At 32.6% G+C, this 19292-nt stretch overlaps 1 protein-coding gene across 47 annotated transcripts in view; it reads right to left on the bottom strand.

The window, feature by feature from the left end:
• The window catches only part of LOC127071017 (microtubule-actin cross-linking factor 1), a 112025-nt gene that overhangs the window by 60507 nt on the left and 32226 nt on the right, over positions 1 to 19292 (bottom strand). For 11 of the 47 annotated variants that reach the window (XM_051009716.1, XM_051009723.1, XM_051009737.1 and 8 more), the window contains exons 1-6: positions 17504 to 17798; positions 11637 to 11698; positions 4886 to 4903; positions 4298 to 4357; positions 2678 to 2767; positions 2277 to 2447 (exon numbers count right to left, since the gene is read on the bottom strand). In XM_051009716.1, coding sequence (XP_050865673.1) covers positions 2277 to 2447; positions 2678 to 2767; positions 4298 to 4357; positions 4886 to 4903; positions 11637 to 11698; positions 17504 to 17741 — 639 coding nt within the window. In that variant the 5' untranslated portion in view covers positions 17742 to 17798. The other 36 variants (XM_051009724.1, XM_051009757.1, XM_051009720.1 and 33 more) reach the window with 19 other exon arrangements.

Raw genomic sequence — 19292 nt, 5'->3', positions numbered from 1 at the left:
CATACTATATAACTAACAACATCGTTCCCTCTTATTTCCATTTTTACGATCAGGAATGCGTTTCACGTTTGCAGTACGGAACGACGAAAGAACGGCGTTCAATTTTTGACGATAACGCGACTCCGTTCGTGGCTCCTTTATTCACACAAAGGAGCCCTTTCACGATTGAAGGAGAGAAGGAGACTCTATAAGACGACGATGCTGACAGAGAGAAAAATAGAATGAAAAGTACATATATGTATATATGCAACGTCGAGGAAGAGATATGCGTTCATTCGAGAGAGGAATTGCGCTATTAAAGATGCACATTAGTGCACTAAACAAATTTCTATTTTACTTGGATGAGCTCCGTTGCATTTACAATGTAAATCTTGCGAAATGTCGATTTTTCCTATAGTCGATTAATATTTACGAAGTAATATTGTGAAGTAATACTGCGCGTAATAATATCTACGAAATAATTCATCGATCTTTCAATCGATTAAAGATGAAATATTGAACGAAATACTCCATAAAAATAAAGAGAGAGAGAGAGAGAGAGAGAGAAGAAAAAAGAATTCTTGCAATCGAATCAAATATTATCCGAGATAAAAATGATTTGACTTTCGCATACGAAAAAAAACAATATTTGGATTTTATTAATCAACGACGGGAGAAGTCTTGATAGTGCGTGTAGTGTATGCAAGTGGCAAAAAAAAAAAGAGGAAAGAAAAAGAAAGAATGTGCGAAGAGATGGTAAAAAGAAGACGGAATTCGCAAAGGCGAAGATGAATTTAATCGATAAAGAGATGAATGAAGAGCGCTCATAGCTTCGAAGATCGTTTGCTACTTTTCCTCTCTCTCTCTCTCTCTCTCTCTCTCTCCCTCTCTCCTTCTCTTTCTCCTTCAAGTCGTTTTATCTCTTTTATTTTAATCAGCGTGGCTACCGTTTGCAAATGCGCCGTGAACCGCGGTTAAACCGACACGTCGGATCACGTTACTCGATAAACTGCTGGTCGAGCGAGAAAAGATCGTCGGATGCTGCTGCTTCATCATCATCGAGAATATCGATCATCGTTTTGATCGAAAAATCCGATTAAAGATTACTATTAAACTATATCACGTATTGAACTGCGCGCTTTTACGAAATAATTTGTCAATTTAAATCAATATCGATCATCGACCAATTATCGCAATAAATTCGAACATTAATTCGACTTTGTTATATCTACTTTAATATTTCATCGATCTTACGATCGAAAATAATTTTCTTAATCTTTCCTAATAATCATCGAAACGTTCCAACGATATTTACAGACTATTTTAATACGGTAGAAAAATTATTGAAGAAATCTAAAATCTTTTCAAATCATCATCTGTTATATCGATCTATATGTACACAAAATTTTTTAAATATTATTAAATAAATGTCTATTCGATAATTGTCATAAATTATCGGAATAGTCGATAAGTTCGTCTTAGAAAAATAAGAAGAAGAAGAAGAAGACGAAGAAGAAAAGTCAATTAATTTAGAAGATTTGCGAATTTGACCTAAGGAGGGTGCGATAAACTCGTTGAAACGACACGTACGCCGGCCTATAAAATCGAGAATAACCTGTGAAAGTGAGATAGATAAAGGGAAAGAGGGAAAGAGAGAAAGAGAGAGAGAGAGAGAGAGAAAGAGGGAAAGAGAGTATAACATAGAGAAATCGTATAGCGCGTACCAAAAATACGCAGCCGTGAATCACTCGAGCTAAGCCATCCAAGCTTCACACGAAGCGACCGAAGACGAATGGTTATGGCGCGAAATGTTCGAACCTCGCTCCCTCCGTTTACATAATAACATCCGTGCGAATCTCTGTCCTTATTTCTAATACCGATTCCTATGTACAACGCTTTCTAACAAAGACGATCGATAATTTATAAAATTCACCTGACACCACATCCGTTCCATTCAAAATGAATTTCAAACACGTTTGGATCTTATTTCGAAATTAAAAATTAAAAGGAATATACATTATTCTTCTTTTTCCCAAATCTAGTAAATTATTATCCTAAAATATATCGCTAAATTATTATTTTTTTTTTCTTCTGAATGAATTACACTAAATCTAAAAGTGCTCGATCTCTCGATTTTTATTCGTTGCTATCGATTATTTTAGAAAAAATAAATAAGTATATACGTTCTAATTTAATGAAATTATGCAACTAATTTTAAAACGTTTAGAGAAGAATAATAAGGAACAGAATAAATCGAAAACTGTTCTAACTTTCAGTGTTGATATCCGACCACCTACCTGGAAGTGCAGTATGATGGTCCAAATCAGGCCAAGCGTCAATTTAGGATTGCCATCAACGATATCTTCGGCACGTATGTTTACAAGCTTGATTTTCTTGTATCGAAGAAAATCGAGTGCCATTTGTACGTTTTGCAGCATGTGGAAACGCATCCTTCCTCTTTCCCGTGGCTAGAATTAGAACAATTATTATTACTATTACATATTTATGTAGTTTATTTACATATTGCATAAGAACAATATCCAATAAAAAGATTCATTAAAATTAATCCTATTAGTAATATAATTTTTAAGCCGTATAGCACAGATTATTACTATTAACAAATTTTTTCGACGATCTAAGAAATAATATTTTTTAACGCGTTCTATTATTATTGGATTAAATGATTATTAACACTTACAAGATGCTCCCCTGAGAGTACTTCCAACAAGGAGATAAGGTTGTGCCCGTCCCGCAGGTCCTCGAACAGGTCTCCGACATGTCTGCTGGCCTAAAACAGATAAAAAAAAAAAAAAAGAAAGAAAAGAAAGAAAAACGAAAATATTAGACGATGATGAATCTTTCAAATTATTACAATAATCATTAAAAATTAAAGATCATCGTGAAAATATGTATCGATTGTGCGAGGATCTTTCAAAAGACAATCTGAATTTTCTTCAAGTATAACAAATACAATTCCAATAATTTTAATCGATCGATCGATCGATCAATTAATTAAAATATACTGTACATTTAATTTTTATTATTTGGAATAAAAAAAAATCAATTAATTTAAAAATATGAGAACAAACTAATGCAGTCTAATCGATTTACATGTCTAATGATAAATAATTATTCTAGATATCGGTCATGTTTTCTATATACGATTCTTCCTCTCTCTCTCTCTCTCTCTATCTCTTGACCGATATTACCCATCGTTTTTGCTTATATCTTGTCTTATTTAAAAGTATTTACACTCCGCACTTGAAACTATTTACTAAACGATAAAAACAGATGCATTTGAAATGATCCCTCGCACATATATATATATCTTGGAAATAAATCGTACGAAATAAAAAAGATGTCGTAATAAATAAATTGTAAACAATTCGTATGATAAATTAAATATAATATAAAATAAGCTAATGGATATATGTGAAATGTGCTGTGTATTGTGCCGTGTGTCGAGATTGAAAACAATTACCGTGCTACAGTGAAATTACGTGCATTATCGTGCGACATAAACATCAACGAGATTAGGAAAATAAAAGAAAGATTTCATAGGCGAATTAAATAAAATACTGATAAACATTCGGAGAATAAAGTTCAATCGTGTTCACGATTATAAATTTAATATGTTATTAATAAGCCAAATGGAATGATTAAGAATTCGCTTTAAAATCATGCACACAATGCATAGGTATATAAAAAAAACAGTAAAGAGGTACGTGAGATAGATGTATAAAATAAAGAAAAAAAAAAAAAAAAGAATAATTTCCTAAATAATATTTCGATTATTATAATATTATTTCTAATGGACCATAAACGATATTGAAACATGGAAGCTAATGTTTATTATAAAATTAGAAGCAAGGAGTTGGAAATTGCCATTCACTGACAGCAGCAACGATTTAAAAATGAATTGATTTGTTTAACATAAATGACGTATCATTTGACGATTTAAATAGCAGATTTTTGTAATTCTACAAAATGATTCAGATACTTTACCGGAAGATGAACATTATACTAACTGAATAGCTTCTTGCAAAACTAGTTTGTAATAAAAAAGACATAATCGATACCTTCGAAAAGAAAAAAAAAAGAAAAAAAAAAGACATAAAAAAAATTAAAAGCGAAGTTTTTTTAACATAAATTAATTCTCAAAGATGAGCTATTAAATGCAATAAATGATTATGTCTATAAAAAATAGAATGAAAAAAAGCATGCATAACAAATTATTGCTGCAGTTGCTGTTGCTGCTGCCGCCGCTGTTTTGCTTTGTTACAATTTTACGATCGTATGCAATAACCATGGAACTTACGGTGGGGGAGCAGCATGGTTGGTTGTTGACAAGAACGCACACGTGCAGGCACGTGTAAGTCTGAAAGAAACATGGATGAAACCAACACCGTGTTTGTGAGAAAAGTCGTGTTATAAACTGTTTGTATGACATGTATGTATGTACGTATATATGTATTTATGTATGTATGTACATACATAAATATATATATATGTGTATATGTCTTAATAACGTATAAGCGATTTCGATTAAAATGATGAAATAATAATTATCATAAAAATGATTTGTCAATGATCGAAATGCGCGTATACGTATGATGTAAACATGTGTGGATTATATACATATGCATCCGTGTATATACATATGTATGTATGTATGTATGTATGTATGTATTATGTACATATAAGAGGAAAAGCAAGTTTCTTTGAGTGATCCCCCTTTTTCTTTTTTTCTATGTGTGTATCAGTACGAGAGAGCCTATCTACATGGCATTTCTATATATATATATACCTATATATTTATATATGTTAATATAAAAAAGTGTGATCATTGTGACGTGTCTTGAATAAAATAAGTCGAAGTTATCGTAAGGATGTATCCCTTACTTACCTTGACATATTTCCAATGCTGTTGTAGGTATGCATGAAAGAGATAAATATATATATAAAAAAAAGAAAAAAAAAAGAAGAGGAAAAGAAAAATCGAAGAGATTGGTGATTACGATAATGATTAAATATTTGTTTTTTCTTTTTCTATTATCTTCTTTTAAAATATCTCGAAGACGAGAATCATCGACGTGTTAAAAAGTAAGAAGAATCTTATTAAATGATCTCTTTCTTATCTCTTATCACTCGTAAAACAGAGATAAACTTTTATTCGAGGATTCTTAGTAATAAAACTCGTAAAAAGAAAAGTTATAAGAGAAGAATCTCTCTCTCTCTTTCTTTCTATATCATCTTTTTGGAACGAAGGAGATGAACACATAAACAACATCCCTTCTCAAAAAAACTTTCACGAAGTCCTTCCTTTGCAATGACTTTTCAGAAGTTCGATGCGTGTGGGATTGCCGCTCCAGTTCTTAACCAGATACGGGCGTTCGTTCTGCCTTCAAGCAGTACACAAAGTAATGACTGCGGGAGTGACGAAAGTCATCCATTAAAATACCGTACGACCCCGATAACGGGCTGAACCAATCACGCTTACTGGAAATTAACCAAATGCATTGCCTTCGATTGACTGTATCTCTTGAAAAATCAAATCGATAGATTTACATAACGAGAACTAGCTCATCTTCCAAATAAAAATAGAAAAAAAAAAAGAAAAATTGAATTCGTTTACGAAAATTTTTAACGAGCATTTTGTTTTAGATGAAACGATCTTCAAAATTGCTACAATAAAAATTTCTGTTTATGTATATACATATGTGATATAATCTTGTATTTCATATCAATTTAAAATAGCATATATAAATAATGATAATAATAATGTAATATAAAATCCAATAAGATTTTCTACAATTTTAAAATCGAATAAAAGAAGAAAAAAGAAGAAAAAAGAAGGACAGAATTCAGAGTCCTTTATAGAGCTTTAAAAAAGAAAAAAAAATGTAATTCCAAATATAAACTAATCCCATATTAGGTTATATTTAAAATCGCTGATATGAGACATTGATATGAGAGACAAAAAGAGGAAACGGATTAATTTGTTTTTTGTCGATTAAAGAATTGTGGCGCCTTAACGCAATGACACACAGAACACACAGACGAATGTCACTTTAAAAGTGCACCCACTTTAAAGGATTGCGCCACAATCTCGAGTTGTCCCCACCCAATCTCGAGTTCTGTACCAACAGCAACACCAGCAACAGCAGCAGCAACAGCAGCTCACACCGGTAGGAGGTAACGAAATGAGCAAGGATCAAGTGGGCGCGGGAGAAGGTTTCCGAATAAGGTCAGACTCGCGAGATCGAACGTGGGCGCGAACACGATGGCGAATCGAACAGCCAAGACTGGAAATTCAGCCTACTTGCAATCTCGTAACACAAAGAGACAAACATTAGAATTATTTATCCTAATAAATATATCTCGTAAAATTTTTTTTTAACTTTTAATAAGAAATTTTTCATTCGGATTTGTTTCTCTCTTTCTTTCTCTTTCTCTCTCTCTCTTCTTTTTTTTTTCATTCGAATTTAAATCCAAAAATTTGAAGCGTCCTTTATTTTTATTTAAATGAATTTTTATGATTTAAAAAAAAAAAAAAGAAAAAAAGTTAACTCTAACGCATTGAAATATCAATCTTTATTAGGAATTCAATGAATTTTAATTTGGATATAAATATTAATTTTTGCATTTCTCGATCGCGTATCGTCTGATTCTAAAATAAAAAATTACATTTAACTCCACTCATTAGACGAATCAAACGATTAGAAATCGATGCGAGATAACCACTATCGTTTTAACGATATTTTTTTCTTATTGATTGGAATACTCTGTCAACTAGTGATAATTCATACATCGTTACTACCATTTATATAGTGGTGAAAATAAGACGATGACGTATTAACGACACGCTTTAAGTTTTACCAACGATGAACAAACAAGAGGTGATAAAAAGATTGCGTGTTACGAACGGTAAACCTAAGTGATTTAACGGATGAGACTAAGATTATATGAAAACTTCTACTGTTACTAACGTTTACGAGCTATTATCTTATATATTATATATTATCTAAATCATACTAATAAGATCAAACGTCAAAATTAATATGTTTTATATCACTTTATTTGTTACGGTTTTCTTTTTCTTTCTTTCTTTCTTTTTTTTAATATTTAATACCTTCGAATGCCTATAATAAGATATTGTCTCCGTTCTTTAAATTAATATTCGATAGACACAAAGCAATTCGATCTATCCATATCAAAGTATACTATTGATACATATACGAGTTCTGAAACATGATAGATTATTGCAATCAGGTATACTATGTCAAAGATTGGAATGTAAGGATAACGAGATTTATGTTAAATCGTAACATAACTACGAGATACTCATTCAAAGTAATCAAAGTATTTTAAAACTCGGAAGGACAATCCTAATTAATCACAATATGATAATGAATCGTCAGATTCGAAATGAAACAAAATTAAACTATATAAAGAAGAAGAAGAAGAAGAAGAAGAAGAAGAAGAAGAAGACGGAAAAAAGATCTAAAGAATAATAATACAAAGAATCTCATTTACTCATGAACTCCTTTAGGCAAGAAATATCATATGGTAGCTGACGTAACGAGAGACAGATACGTATAGGAATCTTTATTATGCTGCGAATTATGCAATCCATAATGCCAAGGACGAAAATAAAACAACAATAATAAAAAAGAAAAAAGAAAAAAAACTCGAGAACCGAAGAGAGTAAGAATAATAAGTTTTATATAATCGCGAGGTAAAAAGTATAAAATAAATAAATATATACGCGTGTGTGTATATATATATATATCTAATACGATTATCTAATACGATACATATATTTAATACGATTAAGACAGTGAACGATTAGATAAAGAAAGAAAGAAATAAAGAACGAGTAGAATACTTAGAACTACTAATTGTCATTCATGAATTCAACAACCCACCCATCTATCCAACCAATCTATCCATCCATAGATGGATAAAACCGATATTTATTCCGCATCTTTAAAGCATTCAAGATACTCCAACTGAATTAGAATAGAAGAAAATATTTCCACGAACGGCATGGCAAAAACGAAATGCTCCGAATAAATAAATAAATAAATAAATAAATAAATAAATAAATAAATAAATAAATAAATAAATATCGAGGAGGAAAAGTCCACGAACGCAAACGATTTAAAATATACTTTCTCACGCTAGATATTCGAAATTAAATGGACGATTTTCGATATTAACTTTAACGAAGTTAAAAAGACTGATATCGATGTACTCACGTATAAAAGAATGGACAATGAGATTAGAAAGATAGAAAGAAAGAAAGAAAGAAAGAGATAGAGGGACGTCAACTCGAGACGATTATACGTTAACGAGACAATTTCAACCGTATACGGTCATGATTCGTCGTCCCTTTTCCCTTCCATACTATAAACGCATACTCGCGCTTTGGTTCGAATAAATCGTCGTTGCTTATGCTGTGAGACTCGCTATTGCTGCTGCTGTTGTTTTTATTGCTGCTGATGCTGTCGTTGTCGATGAGTCATTTATTTCCATACCATAATAAAACTCAGCTACGAAGATATCTAAGATCTAAATAACTTAAAAACACTTCCTTCGGCTTCTTTTCGTCATACTTCATCTTCACCGATTTCCTCTCTCTTTACGAGCTCTTTTTTTTTTACGATCTGATACTCGAAAAATATACAACGAAACGAAATAAAAGTTACTCGAAAACTCTTCCGATCGTCAAACATCTTTGTTGATTTCGTCAACGCGCGAAACACGAATTAATGTTCGTTTCTTCTCTCTTTTTTTTTTTCTTTTTATTTCACCAAAAAAAAAGAAAAAAAAAAAACAGTTTACGAGTTTAATTTCGTCACGTTGTTACCGCAATGATTTTATTCTCGTCGAGTTCTGTCTGTTTCAATTCGTATAGAATTCTCTCGTCTCGTATATAGTGAATAGGGGGAGGGGAGTGAGAGTTGGGGGAAGCAACGACGGACGACATCGAGACGAAGAGGACTTCATTTAATCAACGATTCCAATTGTCCGAATACATCAAGGGGAATCGAATCGATCCCTATTGACAATGTTTACGATTGATATTTCATTTCTTTGAAAATTGTTTTATTTTCACGACGAGTCCTCCCGCGTTTTCTTTCTTGATTTTCTCTCTAGAAATGTCTTTTATTTATTTCGATCGATATGAAACGATAGAAAGGAAAAGAAAAACAGATATATAACGAAATATCTTCTCCCTTCTTTACGTACACGATATAAACAATATATTCTAAACTTGTTATCCATTCTTTTGACTTCTGTTTCGTTCCGAATTCTAAGTGAAATATTTTCTATCTCGATCTTAACGAAATATCTTCTCCCTTATTTTCATATACGAAAAATAGGCAATATCATATTGTAAAATTGTTATATAGTCTTGTCGCTTTTCTTTCATACTGAATCATAAATGAAATATGTTCTCTTTCGTTTTTCATACAGAATGAAAAAAAAAGAAGAGAGAGAGAGAGAGAGAGAGGGAAACAGAGATGCATATACCATTTAGGGGTAAAAAACGATTCGAGAAGTGATAGAAACTGGAAACGATGCGCATCTCGCTTTACGTTGGAATAGAGCTCGACCAACCTCAAGTATCTCTCATTCTCTCGTTCTCTCATTTTCTCATTCTCTCATTCTTTCTCTCTCTTTCTCCTTTACGTGTGAGAATTCACATCACGTATATACACTACAGCCACACGTATCGAGTTATAAAGCAGGAGCGTCGTGCGAAGGAACGCGACCTCGTTCCGCTTCGGTCGTACGTAAAAAAGACAAAAATCGAAGAAAGGAAAAAAAAGAAAGAAAAAACAAAAAAGTCAAACGCGTTCCTTCGAAAAATTCCACTCCTTCGAAAATATCCCCTTCGATGATACTGTTCTATCCTCTTACTCTACACAAGCAACCCTTTTTCTTTTCTTTTCTTTTCTTTTCTTTTTACCTTACATCAGAGAAGCCTTATTTCAGTCGAGTAAGAATCACTACGTTCTCATTGGGATTTATCAAAATACATTCCTGTCACGTGCTATACGTATAGTGATTCACTTGGTTGTTCTTCGTTATAAATCGAATCTTTCAAATATGAGAAATATTTATGCTTTCGAATTGTATCCTAATTATTTTTTAATATGATTATATATCGAATAGTTCAACTTTTTAACGAAAAATAAATATTATTCGATCGAATCATTCGTCAAGATGTTATTATTATGTGTGAATAATCATTGTAATAAAAATTATAGAATAATATATATATATATATATATATATATATATATATATATATATATATACACACACACACACACATATACAACGTCACAGACGAGAAAAATAGTGTTGCGCGTAAGTACGTAAGGAAAGAAGAGCGAAACGAAAAGAAAGACGAAATAATAAGTATCGAGTCTCTTAGTATTGTTCGCAATCGGATAGCGTGTCGCTTCTTGATTTTCTTCCTCTCTGTTACCGCAAGAAATAGAATGACGTCAGAAGGTCATCATTTAAACAAAGATGCCGCCTAAATATTACAGCTATAAATTCTCTTTAAATTTCTGCCCATTTAAATTCTACCAAAGGGAGATGCAAAAATCAATTAGTCCCTTTTCACGCACGAAAAGTATATGTATATACCAGCAAGTCAGTCAACGTTCCATGAAATTTAATGGCTCGTGTTAAAAATATATATAACACAAGTGGACATATAATACCATTGTCGCTTTCGAGATCAACTCTCTTTGTCTCTCTGTCTCTTTGTAATTATTGTTAATGATGTCATCGTTGTTACATATAATATGTTATCCGATTCGTTTGACGTATAACTTTAAATTTACATACATATGTATATACAAATGATATAAATAAAATACGAGTGAAGAAATTAAAAAAGATTAATATTAATCTATAAGTATTAAAATAAAAGTATAAAATAAATATTGAAAATTTAATGCAGTCCGAATCTAATTGCTATATTGTTTAGATCTTAATATTTTCTAGATCCATAACGATTCGACTTATCAAACCAGAAATGTAAAGACGAAGATCGAATCACTTCAATAAATGAAAGTATAGAATCGATCGATAAACGTTATCCACGCACGTTCCTCGTTATCTACATATAACAATAAAATGACGTTAGCGGAACGAAGAATATTATTTTTTTTTATAAAGTATCGACTGAAGTACGATTCGAAATCAAAGAGTAACTGATTTATATGTCGTGTTGGACTAACGGAATATTAGTGATAATCGTACGTTATCAAAAATAAAGCAATGTCAACTTTCAGATAAAACGTTGTATCATTTAATTGCCAAGTATCTTGTTATAAAAAGATAAAAAAAAAGAAAAGAAAAGAAAAAATATGCTGTCATCTTAACGATATACTTCAATATCGCGATGTACGTACAATATCACGATGACGTAGTTCTAAAACTGTAAGTATTTCGTCGAGTCATCGCATTGAAAGTTCTATAATAACTTGTCGAAATGATTTTGAAAGGTTCGACAGTTCGACAATGACTATAATCGATTATTACATTCTTATATAATTCTTCTTAATAAAAAACACGTCGAGATTCGTCGATAGAAAATTTTCAACAAATTTATGAACTTTAGATATTACCTTTTTCAAATGTTTGTTCACCCATTTCGTAAAGGTCTTCTTTTGTATGGCGTCTCGTTCGTCTGTAAATAAGAAGAGAAAGGGAGGATATACGTGTGTTAATAAAAGAAAAATTATATATGCATACATATGTATATATATATATATACACATATAAACAAAATATGTTATATAAAAGAAAATACATATATCATTCGTTAACATTTTCGAGGTCATCCTTCGAGTCGACAACTTTTTAATCTTTTGTTGTCATTACTCTGTTCAAGCTCAAAGTATGACTCATCGTTAGAGGATATTATTACGTCAAAGAGAAACAACGCACTGGCTATTATCTTATCTCTATCGTTAATATTTATTCGAAGAATTCTGTGTTCTCCTTTTCTAAAGAGTACTAACGAAAAAAAAGGCAGGAATAAAGAAAAATTAAATAAAAAAGAAAGAAACGCGAAACTACGAAGAATACACGTTACATATTTTCTCATTCTCTTATCAAATTCTTTTGAAGAAATATTTCCATCTCGGGTCAGTTACTTCCTTCAGTACTTAAAGTACAATTATCGATAAGTATGCCCTTTAACTCTGAAATTTCTTCTTAAGAACGATCGTTCGTGAAACAAAGAAGCTCTGTTATTACGATAGTTTATTACATTATTGACATCTTCTATTCTTAATGACAATTTTATTTAACAATTGACCATAGAAATTTATTTCTATTAACAGACCCACGAGGGAAAAAAAGATAGCGTCTCAAGGATAAATTTCATTTCGCATAACGACACGGACAGAATGACCCGACAAAGAGCTATTAGGCTATTATAGATCATTTGATCCATTTTGAGATTTATCTAATAGCCCACAAATAAAGAAGAACGGAATTCATATTAAAACGTGTATCCTATTATAATCTCGGACGAATAAATAATATTTTAGATAGAGAAAAGATATATATTTCTATTATATAAATGCTTTTATACCTTTATGCGATTATATATAACAATTTTCAAATGCCTTGGGAAATATATGGGAAACGTCTGAAAGCCTTGAAGTCTACAAAGGAACTAAATGTAAGAAGGTGAGCTCCTCGGTGGGAGGTACCACGGAGATCTACCAATGTTTATAAACACAAACGTACGTACAACGCACATCGAATGTCTGACTCATAAATTACAAGGTTTAATCGAATCAACAACAAAAAAAAAATAACAACAACATTCGACCGGATATACCAAATTTCCATTTAAACTTTACCATTAAGAAAACATGCGTGTTTTTTTTTAACACAGTAAAGTAAATAAAGAATCTTCTCAATGTCCCAAATCTGTTTTCTCGATAAATAAACTATGTCTAATGTATCTTAGAATGAATCTGTAGTAAAAAAAAAAGGAAGAAATATATATGTATATGTATATCGTTAAAATTAAGATTTACAATCTTTCACGAATCTATCGAACTCGATAATTAATTCGTTAATGTACTTTTCGAATAAAAAATATATGAATATTTGTTCCCGTTGAACAGTACTCCATATGTATTTTTTTCTTCTTTCGAAAATTAATATTTATTGTATGTATGAATGTGTGGGCAGAAAAATACATTGAGAGACGATGAATGGTATTGAATATTAAAATGGCTAAACAAACTACGATTGTACGGATAAAGAAAACGTTTGACATCTTATGTGATTTTAACTCTTTCGAAAACATTTTTCTTCTCAGAGAGAAAGAGAGAGAGAGAGACAGATAGAAACGTTAGTTGAGTACTTTTGTCATTAGCCATTAAGTGAACAACTTTCTTAGGTATTCGTTAGACGCTTAAACATTTTGCCACGAAGTATTCCTTCTTCCTTTGTTAATTTCAACGATTCGTCATTCGTCGCTCGTATTTTTCTTTATGTAGGAATGACTATGCAGCTGAAATTTTTAGTCTAAATTTAGTTTCAAAGAGAATGCATGTTTTAATCCTATATAAATCAATGTATTTTTTATGCAAAAAAAATATATATATATAAAGTGAAACTTATACTTAATAAATATTAATTTTACTTTGTAATAAAAGAGGATGAAGATTTTTATCTTTTAACTTTTAAATTATTAGGCGTTTGTAATTGATAGTACTTATATATATTAAGTACTAAAAGATCGAGATCAAGAGTTAAGAAATGATCGAGGTCGTGATGCGAGTAAACGTTTAAAGACACCGACGAAGTATCCTAATATGGTTGGTATTACGACAAAGGATAGCAAAGAAAACGAAGAACGTATCATTACGAAAGTCAAACGGTCAAATTTACTGCTCTTACATAGATATTTCCTTGATTACTGGGTGTGCCATATATGTATGCACGCATATATACGTATACATATAATCGATCAGCTGAGCAAATAATCGCCGTTCAATTAACTCAAGCTTATCGCTATTCTTTATCATTCTGTGTATGTATTCTTCAAAAACGATCTAATAGTTAAACAACTAATATTTTTTGAAAAAATATATATATCATATTCTATATATCTAAACTGTTTCTAATTTCTAATTCGAAAAGAAAAAGAAGAAAAGAAAAAAGGAAACTATGACCATATTAGGTCGATGCACATATATGTACGTGCAACATAAAATGCACTTCGAAGTACATTATCGTCAGTCATAAAATTAAACCATCTTGAGTGCCGTCCTCAAACATACTTCGCGAGTTTCTCTCTTTTTCTCTTTCTCACTCTCTTTATCTAATACACTACGAATATATTCAAGCTCGAAGAGAGAAAGAGAGAAAGCGAGAGCACAGATAGCGGTACTTTCAAATTTAAAAGCGCTTCACCCACGAGACGCTTGGAAATATTTCAAGTGGCCATCGCTCTTGGCGATATATCTCGACTGCTATGCTATGTCAATGACTTTACCGATGGTTTCTTCTTAATTGGCATGTTTCCTTCTCGCCTCTCTTATTATACTTCGCAGGCTGTACGTTTTATCTCGATTGACCGACTCGATGACGTTTTAGCGTTCACTGACACTCTACTTTTTATTTAGATTTATTTGGAATCTAATCGAACGCATAGGATACTATTCAAAAAAATATTTTCTATACATTCCAATCGTTCCAAGAAGAATGTTGTCATCTACTTTAAAATATAATACGTATATATGTATATCTATGTAAGAATCTAATTGGTAAAAAAAACAATGTTGATAAAGTTGATGATCTTTATCGAACGCATTATTAAAATTTTCTTTCGTGTTTTAATCGATTCAATGTCAATAAACTACCAAGACTTAATCCAGCGAATAAAATTATCCATTAAAGTTTTTTCTTATTGTTTTAATCGTTCTAAAAAAAGCATCACTCGCGATCTTTAAAATTTAACATACTAGATATTAATTGGTAAAGAAGGAATGTTAATGCTAATAGAATTTTTGCAGATTAATTGTTTAAAAAGAGAAGAGAATTACAAACAAACAGAAATAGTCTTTAACCGAGGCTAACTCATTTTACTCGACGACCCATGAACTTCATTCATCAAGAACATTGCTATCATCTATTCTTGTCTCGTTCTAAACACCACGACTTATCACTAACAATGTCAAGTAGTAAGAATCATCGTACGAAATATTGTGCTTTGATGATCGTTAACAGTACGATAATAAAATTACGGTTTATTCCACTTTGCTCTTTCGCAACGAGTCCTTCGATTCTTCGAAGCCACTAATAGTTTTCAATTGCTAACTTACTTTTATTTATCTATCTATTTACCTATCTATCTTGTCATGAACATTTCTATCTATCCATCTATCTACCAAACTGAAATTGATAATTTATTCGCTTCTTCGTTCCTCCATGCAAATTGTTAATGAACAAATCAAAGATTCTATCTTTCTCTTTCTCTCTATCCTCGATACACGTAATTAACCGTCTATTTATTATTATCACATCGTCGAGATACGTCAAGTAGTCTAGCAAACGAGGAATGTTGGCTTCGATCCCAATCAAGATCGAAAGTATTGCATTCTGACTTTGGCCTTTCGATTTATCGCACTGCGGCATCCTATCTCGAATACTTTTGATCAACCCTTCTCTCCCTACCATACTAGTGCTCTCTCCCTTTCTCTCTCTCTTTCACCCTTTTTTTGCTCTCTCTTTCTCTCTCCTTGAAATTAAACGAACCGATTTACTCCGCTGACTTTCAACTTAGGGTCAAGGCACGATCTATCGATTCGAAGGCATCAAACGTGTTCGATCAAACATTTTTTGTTGTCTTTCTTAAAGCTGCAAAATTGTCAATAAATCGTATAATTCATTAAAAATAAAAATAAAAAAAGAGAGAGAACAAGACAGATTTTCAAGATGAGGAGATTCTTAAATTTAAATATCTCGATACTTTCCAGAAACGGCAGATAATTTCGATCAAAAGATGCGAGAGAAAACAATGCTAAATTTCTTTTTTCCAATAAATCTACAAGTCTAACTACTATATATAGATATATCATCTGCTTGATATTATCTAGTGGAAAGTATCGAGAGTATAGAGGAGGACGGAGGACGAGCTTGAGCAATCGATAGCTTGACCAGAAAAAAAAAATTTGCAATTGCTAGAATCACATTGAGAAAAGGAAAATAAAATTAATAATAACAGTACTAATAACAATAATAAACTCCCACCCCCGCAAAGGAAAAGAAAACTAATTAATTAATTAATTAATTAATTAATTAATTAATTATGTAAATTCATTAAAATAATATATCTCTCAATGAAAACGATCACAATCGCAATTATATAAGCTACTTTGTAAGAAGCTCATACATCTAAGTATCTCACGTTACGTATCTGCGTTCCAGTGGTAATGAGAGGGAAAGGAAAAGAGGATGATGAGGTTTGAGGATCGAAGAGGGAAAGGAGGGGTAGGAGGAAATACTCGCGTGGGTGATCGATCGATCGTTCGATCTCTGGTCAAGCTATCGTTCGAGAATCGTGATAAATGCTGGATAAATCTTCGTGGAAGCTCGCATCCAAGTAACAGTATGATAATGAATAAAAAGGAAGAGAAAAAAAGTTTCTAGAAAAATGATGCTACCTAAATGATACTATTTATAGATTTACAATCATTTCTAGTAAATGATAATGACCGTGTAAGGATGTACATATACGGAATTTCTCTGACGGATACTCATTCAAATCGCATGATTACGTGTACGTTAAAGAATTTTTCTCCATTTGATTATTACGTCGTAGGGATACGTAGAGAAAAGTATTTGAGTTATTTGTAGAAGAAAAAAAAAGAGAAAGAAAAAAAATCTCGTGCAAAAGTTACGATTAGTCGGACGGGAGGTACGTGTAAAAAACGTCACACGATATTATCACAAAAAACACAAATGTGTGTGTGTGCGCGCGTGCTTCAAAGTTAAAATTACATATATACGAGGATTAATGACCGCGAGAGTTTCTTACGTTAGACGAAAATAGAGTTAATCGTTAATTAAAATTAAAAACTCCACACGCACGCATATAATCGAAACTCAACAAATGAAAGCCAAGAATAATATCTATAAAATTAATAAAGCGAAATCAAAACTGATCCGTTACACAAATTAAATGAAACGAGACGAAACATGATATTAATTATCAGCGAGTTGGATGTACGTATGGATCTGAATGAAAGAAATAAAATGATACAGCAGGAATAGGGAAGGGATAGGAGCAGGAGGTTAATGTTAAGAATGTGAAGAGACAAGAAACAAGATAAGATTGTGTAAACAAATACAAAAAATAAAACAAATTAAAAAGTATTGTGGCGTGAGAGGAAAGGGTATGAAGAGTTACGAGCTTTCATCGAAAATGTCCAGCATCACATGCTCAAGAATCTCGGCCACCTACCATGCGCCTCGATGAACATCGCCCAGCAGCCCCAGAATGCAGCTTGGGTGCTGCTGGATCGTTGTTCCTCGAGAACGTCCACCACCACTTCTTCCTCCTCCTCCTCCTCCTCGTCATCATTATCATCATTATCATCATCGTCGTCGTCGTCATCCTCCACCTCTACCACCCCATTCTCTTTCTCCTCCTCCTCCTCCTCCTCCTCATCTTGATCCTCCTCTTGCTCATCCCCCATCATTTCTATCTCTTCTCCAGCACGTTTCTTCCCGCAAACCGTATACAACGACGTCGGGTATCCGTTTCCGTTCTGACCTTTGAACTTGGAGAGACTCTCCTCGTAGCCATGCTGTGACCTCTGCTCACGGTGATGCTCGGCGACGGTGTCAGCCGGGTCGAAGCCCAACCTCTCCTTGTAGTAAGCTTGAGTCGACATCTTTTGACTTCCTTTGATCTTTCACCGACTTTTATTATCTCCTATTTTTGTTCGATTGTTTGTTTGTTCGTTCGTTCGTTTGTTTGTTTGTTTCTTTTTCTTCTTCTTCTTCTTCTTCTCTTTTTTCTTCTTTATTTGCTAGGAGATTTCTCAAACTGTCCCTTCGACACGCCGTTAAGTGCGCATCTTTAACACGTTCTAGTTCACCACTAATCAGTTTTGTTTTTCTTTCCTTTCCTTTCCTTTTCTTTTCGTTTTTTTTTTTTATTTTCTTTTGTCACACTTCACACACTTGCATATTCGTTTCTAATACACTGAATCTTTTCTTTGTCCGAACACCACACATCGATGATTTTATTCGAAGATTGTTCGATTTTGACGATCTCGTTCAATCTTGATTTTTATTCTTCCGTTTTTTCTCTCTCTCTTTCTCTTTTTTTCTTTCTCGTTCGATTATGTTCGTTCGTTCGATCGAAGGACACCGTCTACAATATCGTTTTATTTTATTAATAAATTTCAATATCATTTAAATTTTTATACGAATCGTCCGTTCTCTCTTTAACGAAATCGCATCGGAGAGATCGATCGAGGTCGAATGATATCAAGCGAAGATCCTAAAGTTTTGTGATATGTAAAATTGGTTTAAAAAACGAGGTCAACTGCAAGAGCGATGGAGGAAAGAACGAAGGGCGAAGAACCTCACCCTAGTTTCTACGGGCGATCGATAATTCCCCATCCGACGAAAGGAAAAAAGCTTAGAATATTAGAAAACGGAGGGAATGGAAAATAGAAAAAAAGAACAGCACGAAAAAATGAAAATACAACGAATAGCAACGAAGACGATCGAGGACTGACCGAAACATTTATTTAATAATCGATTGAAAAATTAATAACGATTTCAATCACTTTTGAGAAAGAGATGAAAAAGAAAACGAAGAAGAAAGAGACAAATAGAAAATAGAAATTGAAGAATAAAATCGTACCGATCGTGGATCGATCGATCGATGGATCGATCGATCAAATGGAAATCTCGAAAACGTTGAGACAATTCGAAGCAAAGCTGCTAGCAAACGACCGTTCGTGAGACGCGTGGACACGAGACTGTGAAGGAAGTCTCGACGATCGAGGATCGGTACCCGAGTGAACGCGCGCACTCACGTTCGCGTTATCCGCGCATATGGTATCCCCGCATATGGTAATCGTGAATCGGCACTGGTAACTATAGCGTGGGTGTCGTGTCCTCTGAAAACGACCCACGGAATCGATTCCAAGCTTTACAAAATCGATTGGTATGAAAAAAATCATTTCTTTCACCTTTTCCTTTAGCCATAAGAATTACTACGACGATTAGTAGAC

Source organism: Vespula vulgaris, chromosome 20, assembly GCF_905475345.1.
Source record: "Vespula vulgaris chromosome 20, iyVesVulg1.1, whole genome shotgun sequence".
NCBI lineage: Eukaryota > Metazoa > Arthropoda > Insecta > Hymenoptera > Vespidae > Vespula > Vespula vulgaris.
Note: the sequence above shows the minus strand (reverse complement) of the source record. Positions and strands in the feature narration are given on the sequence as shown.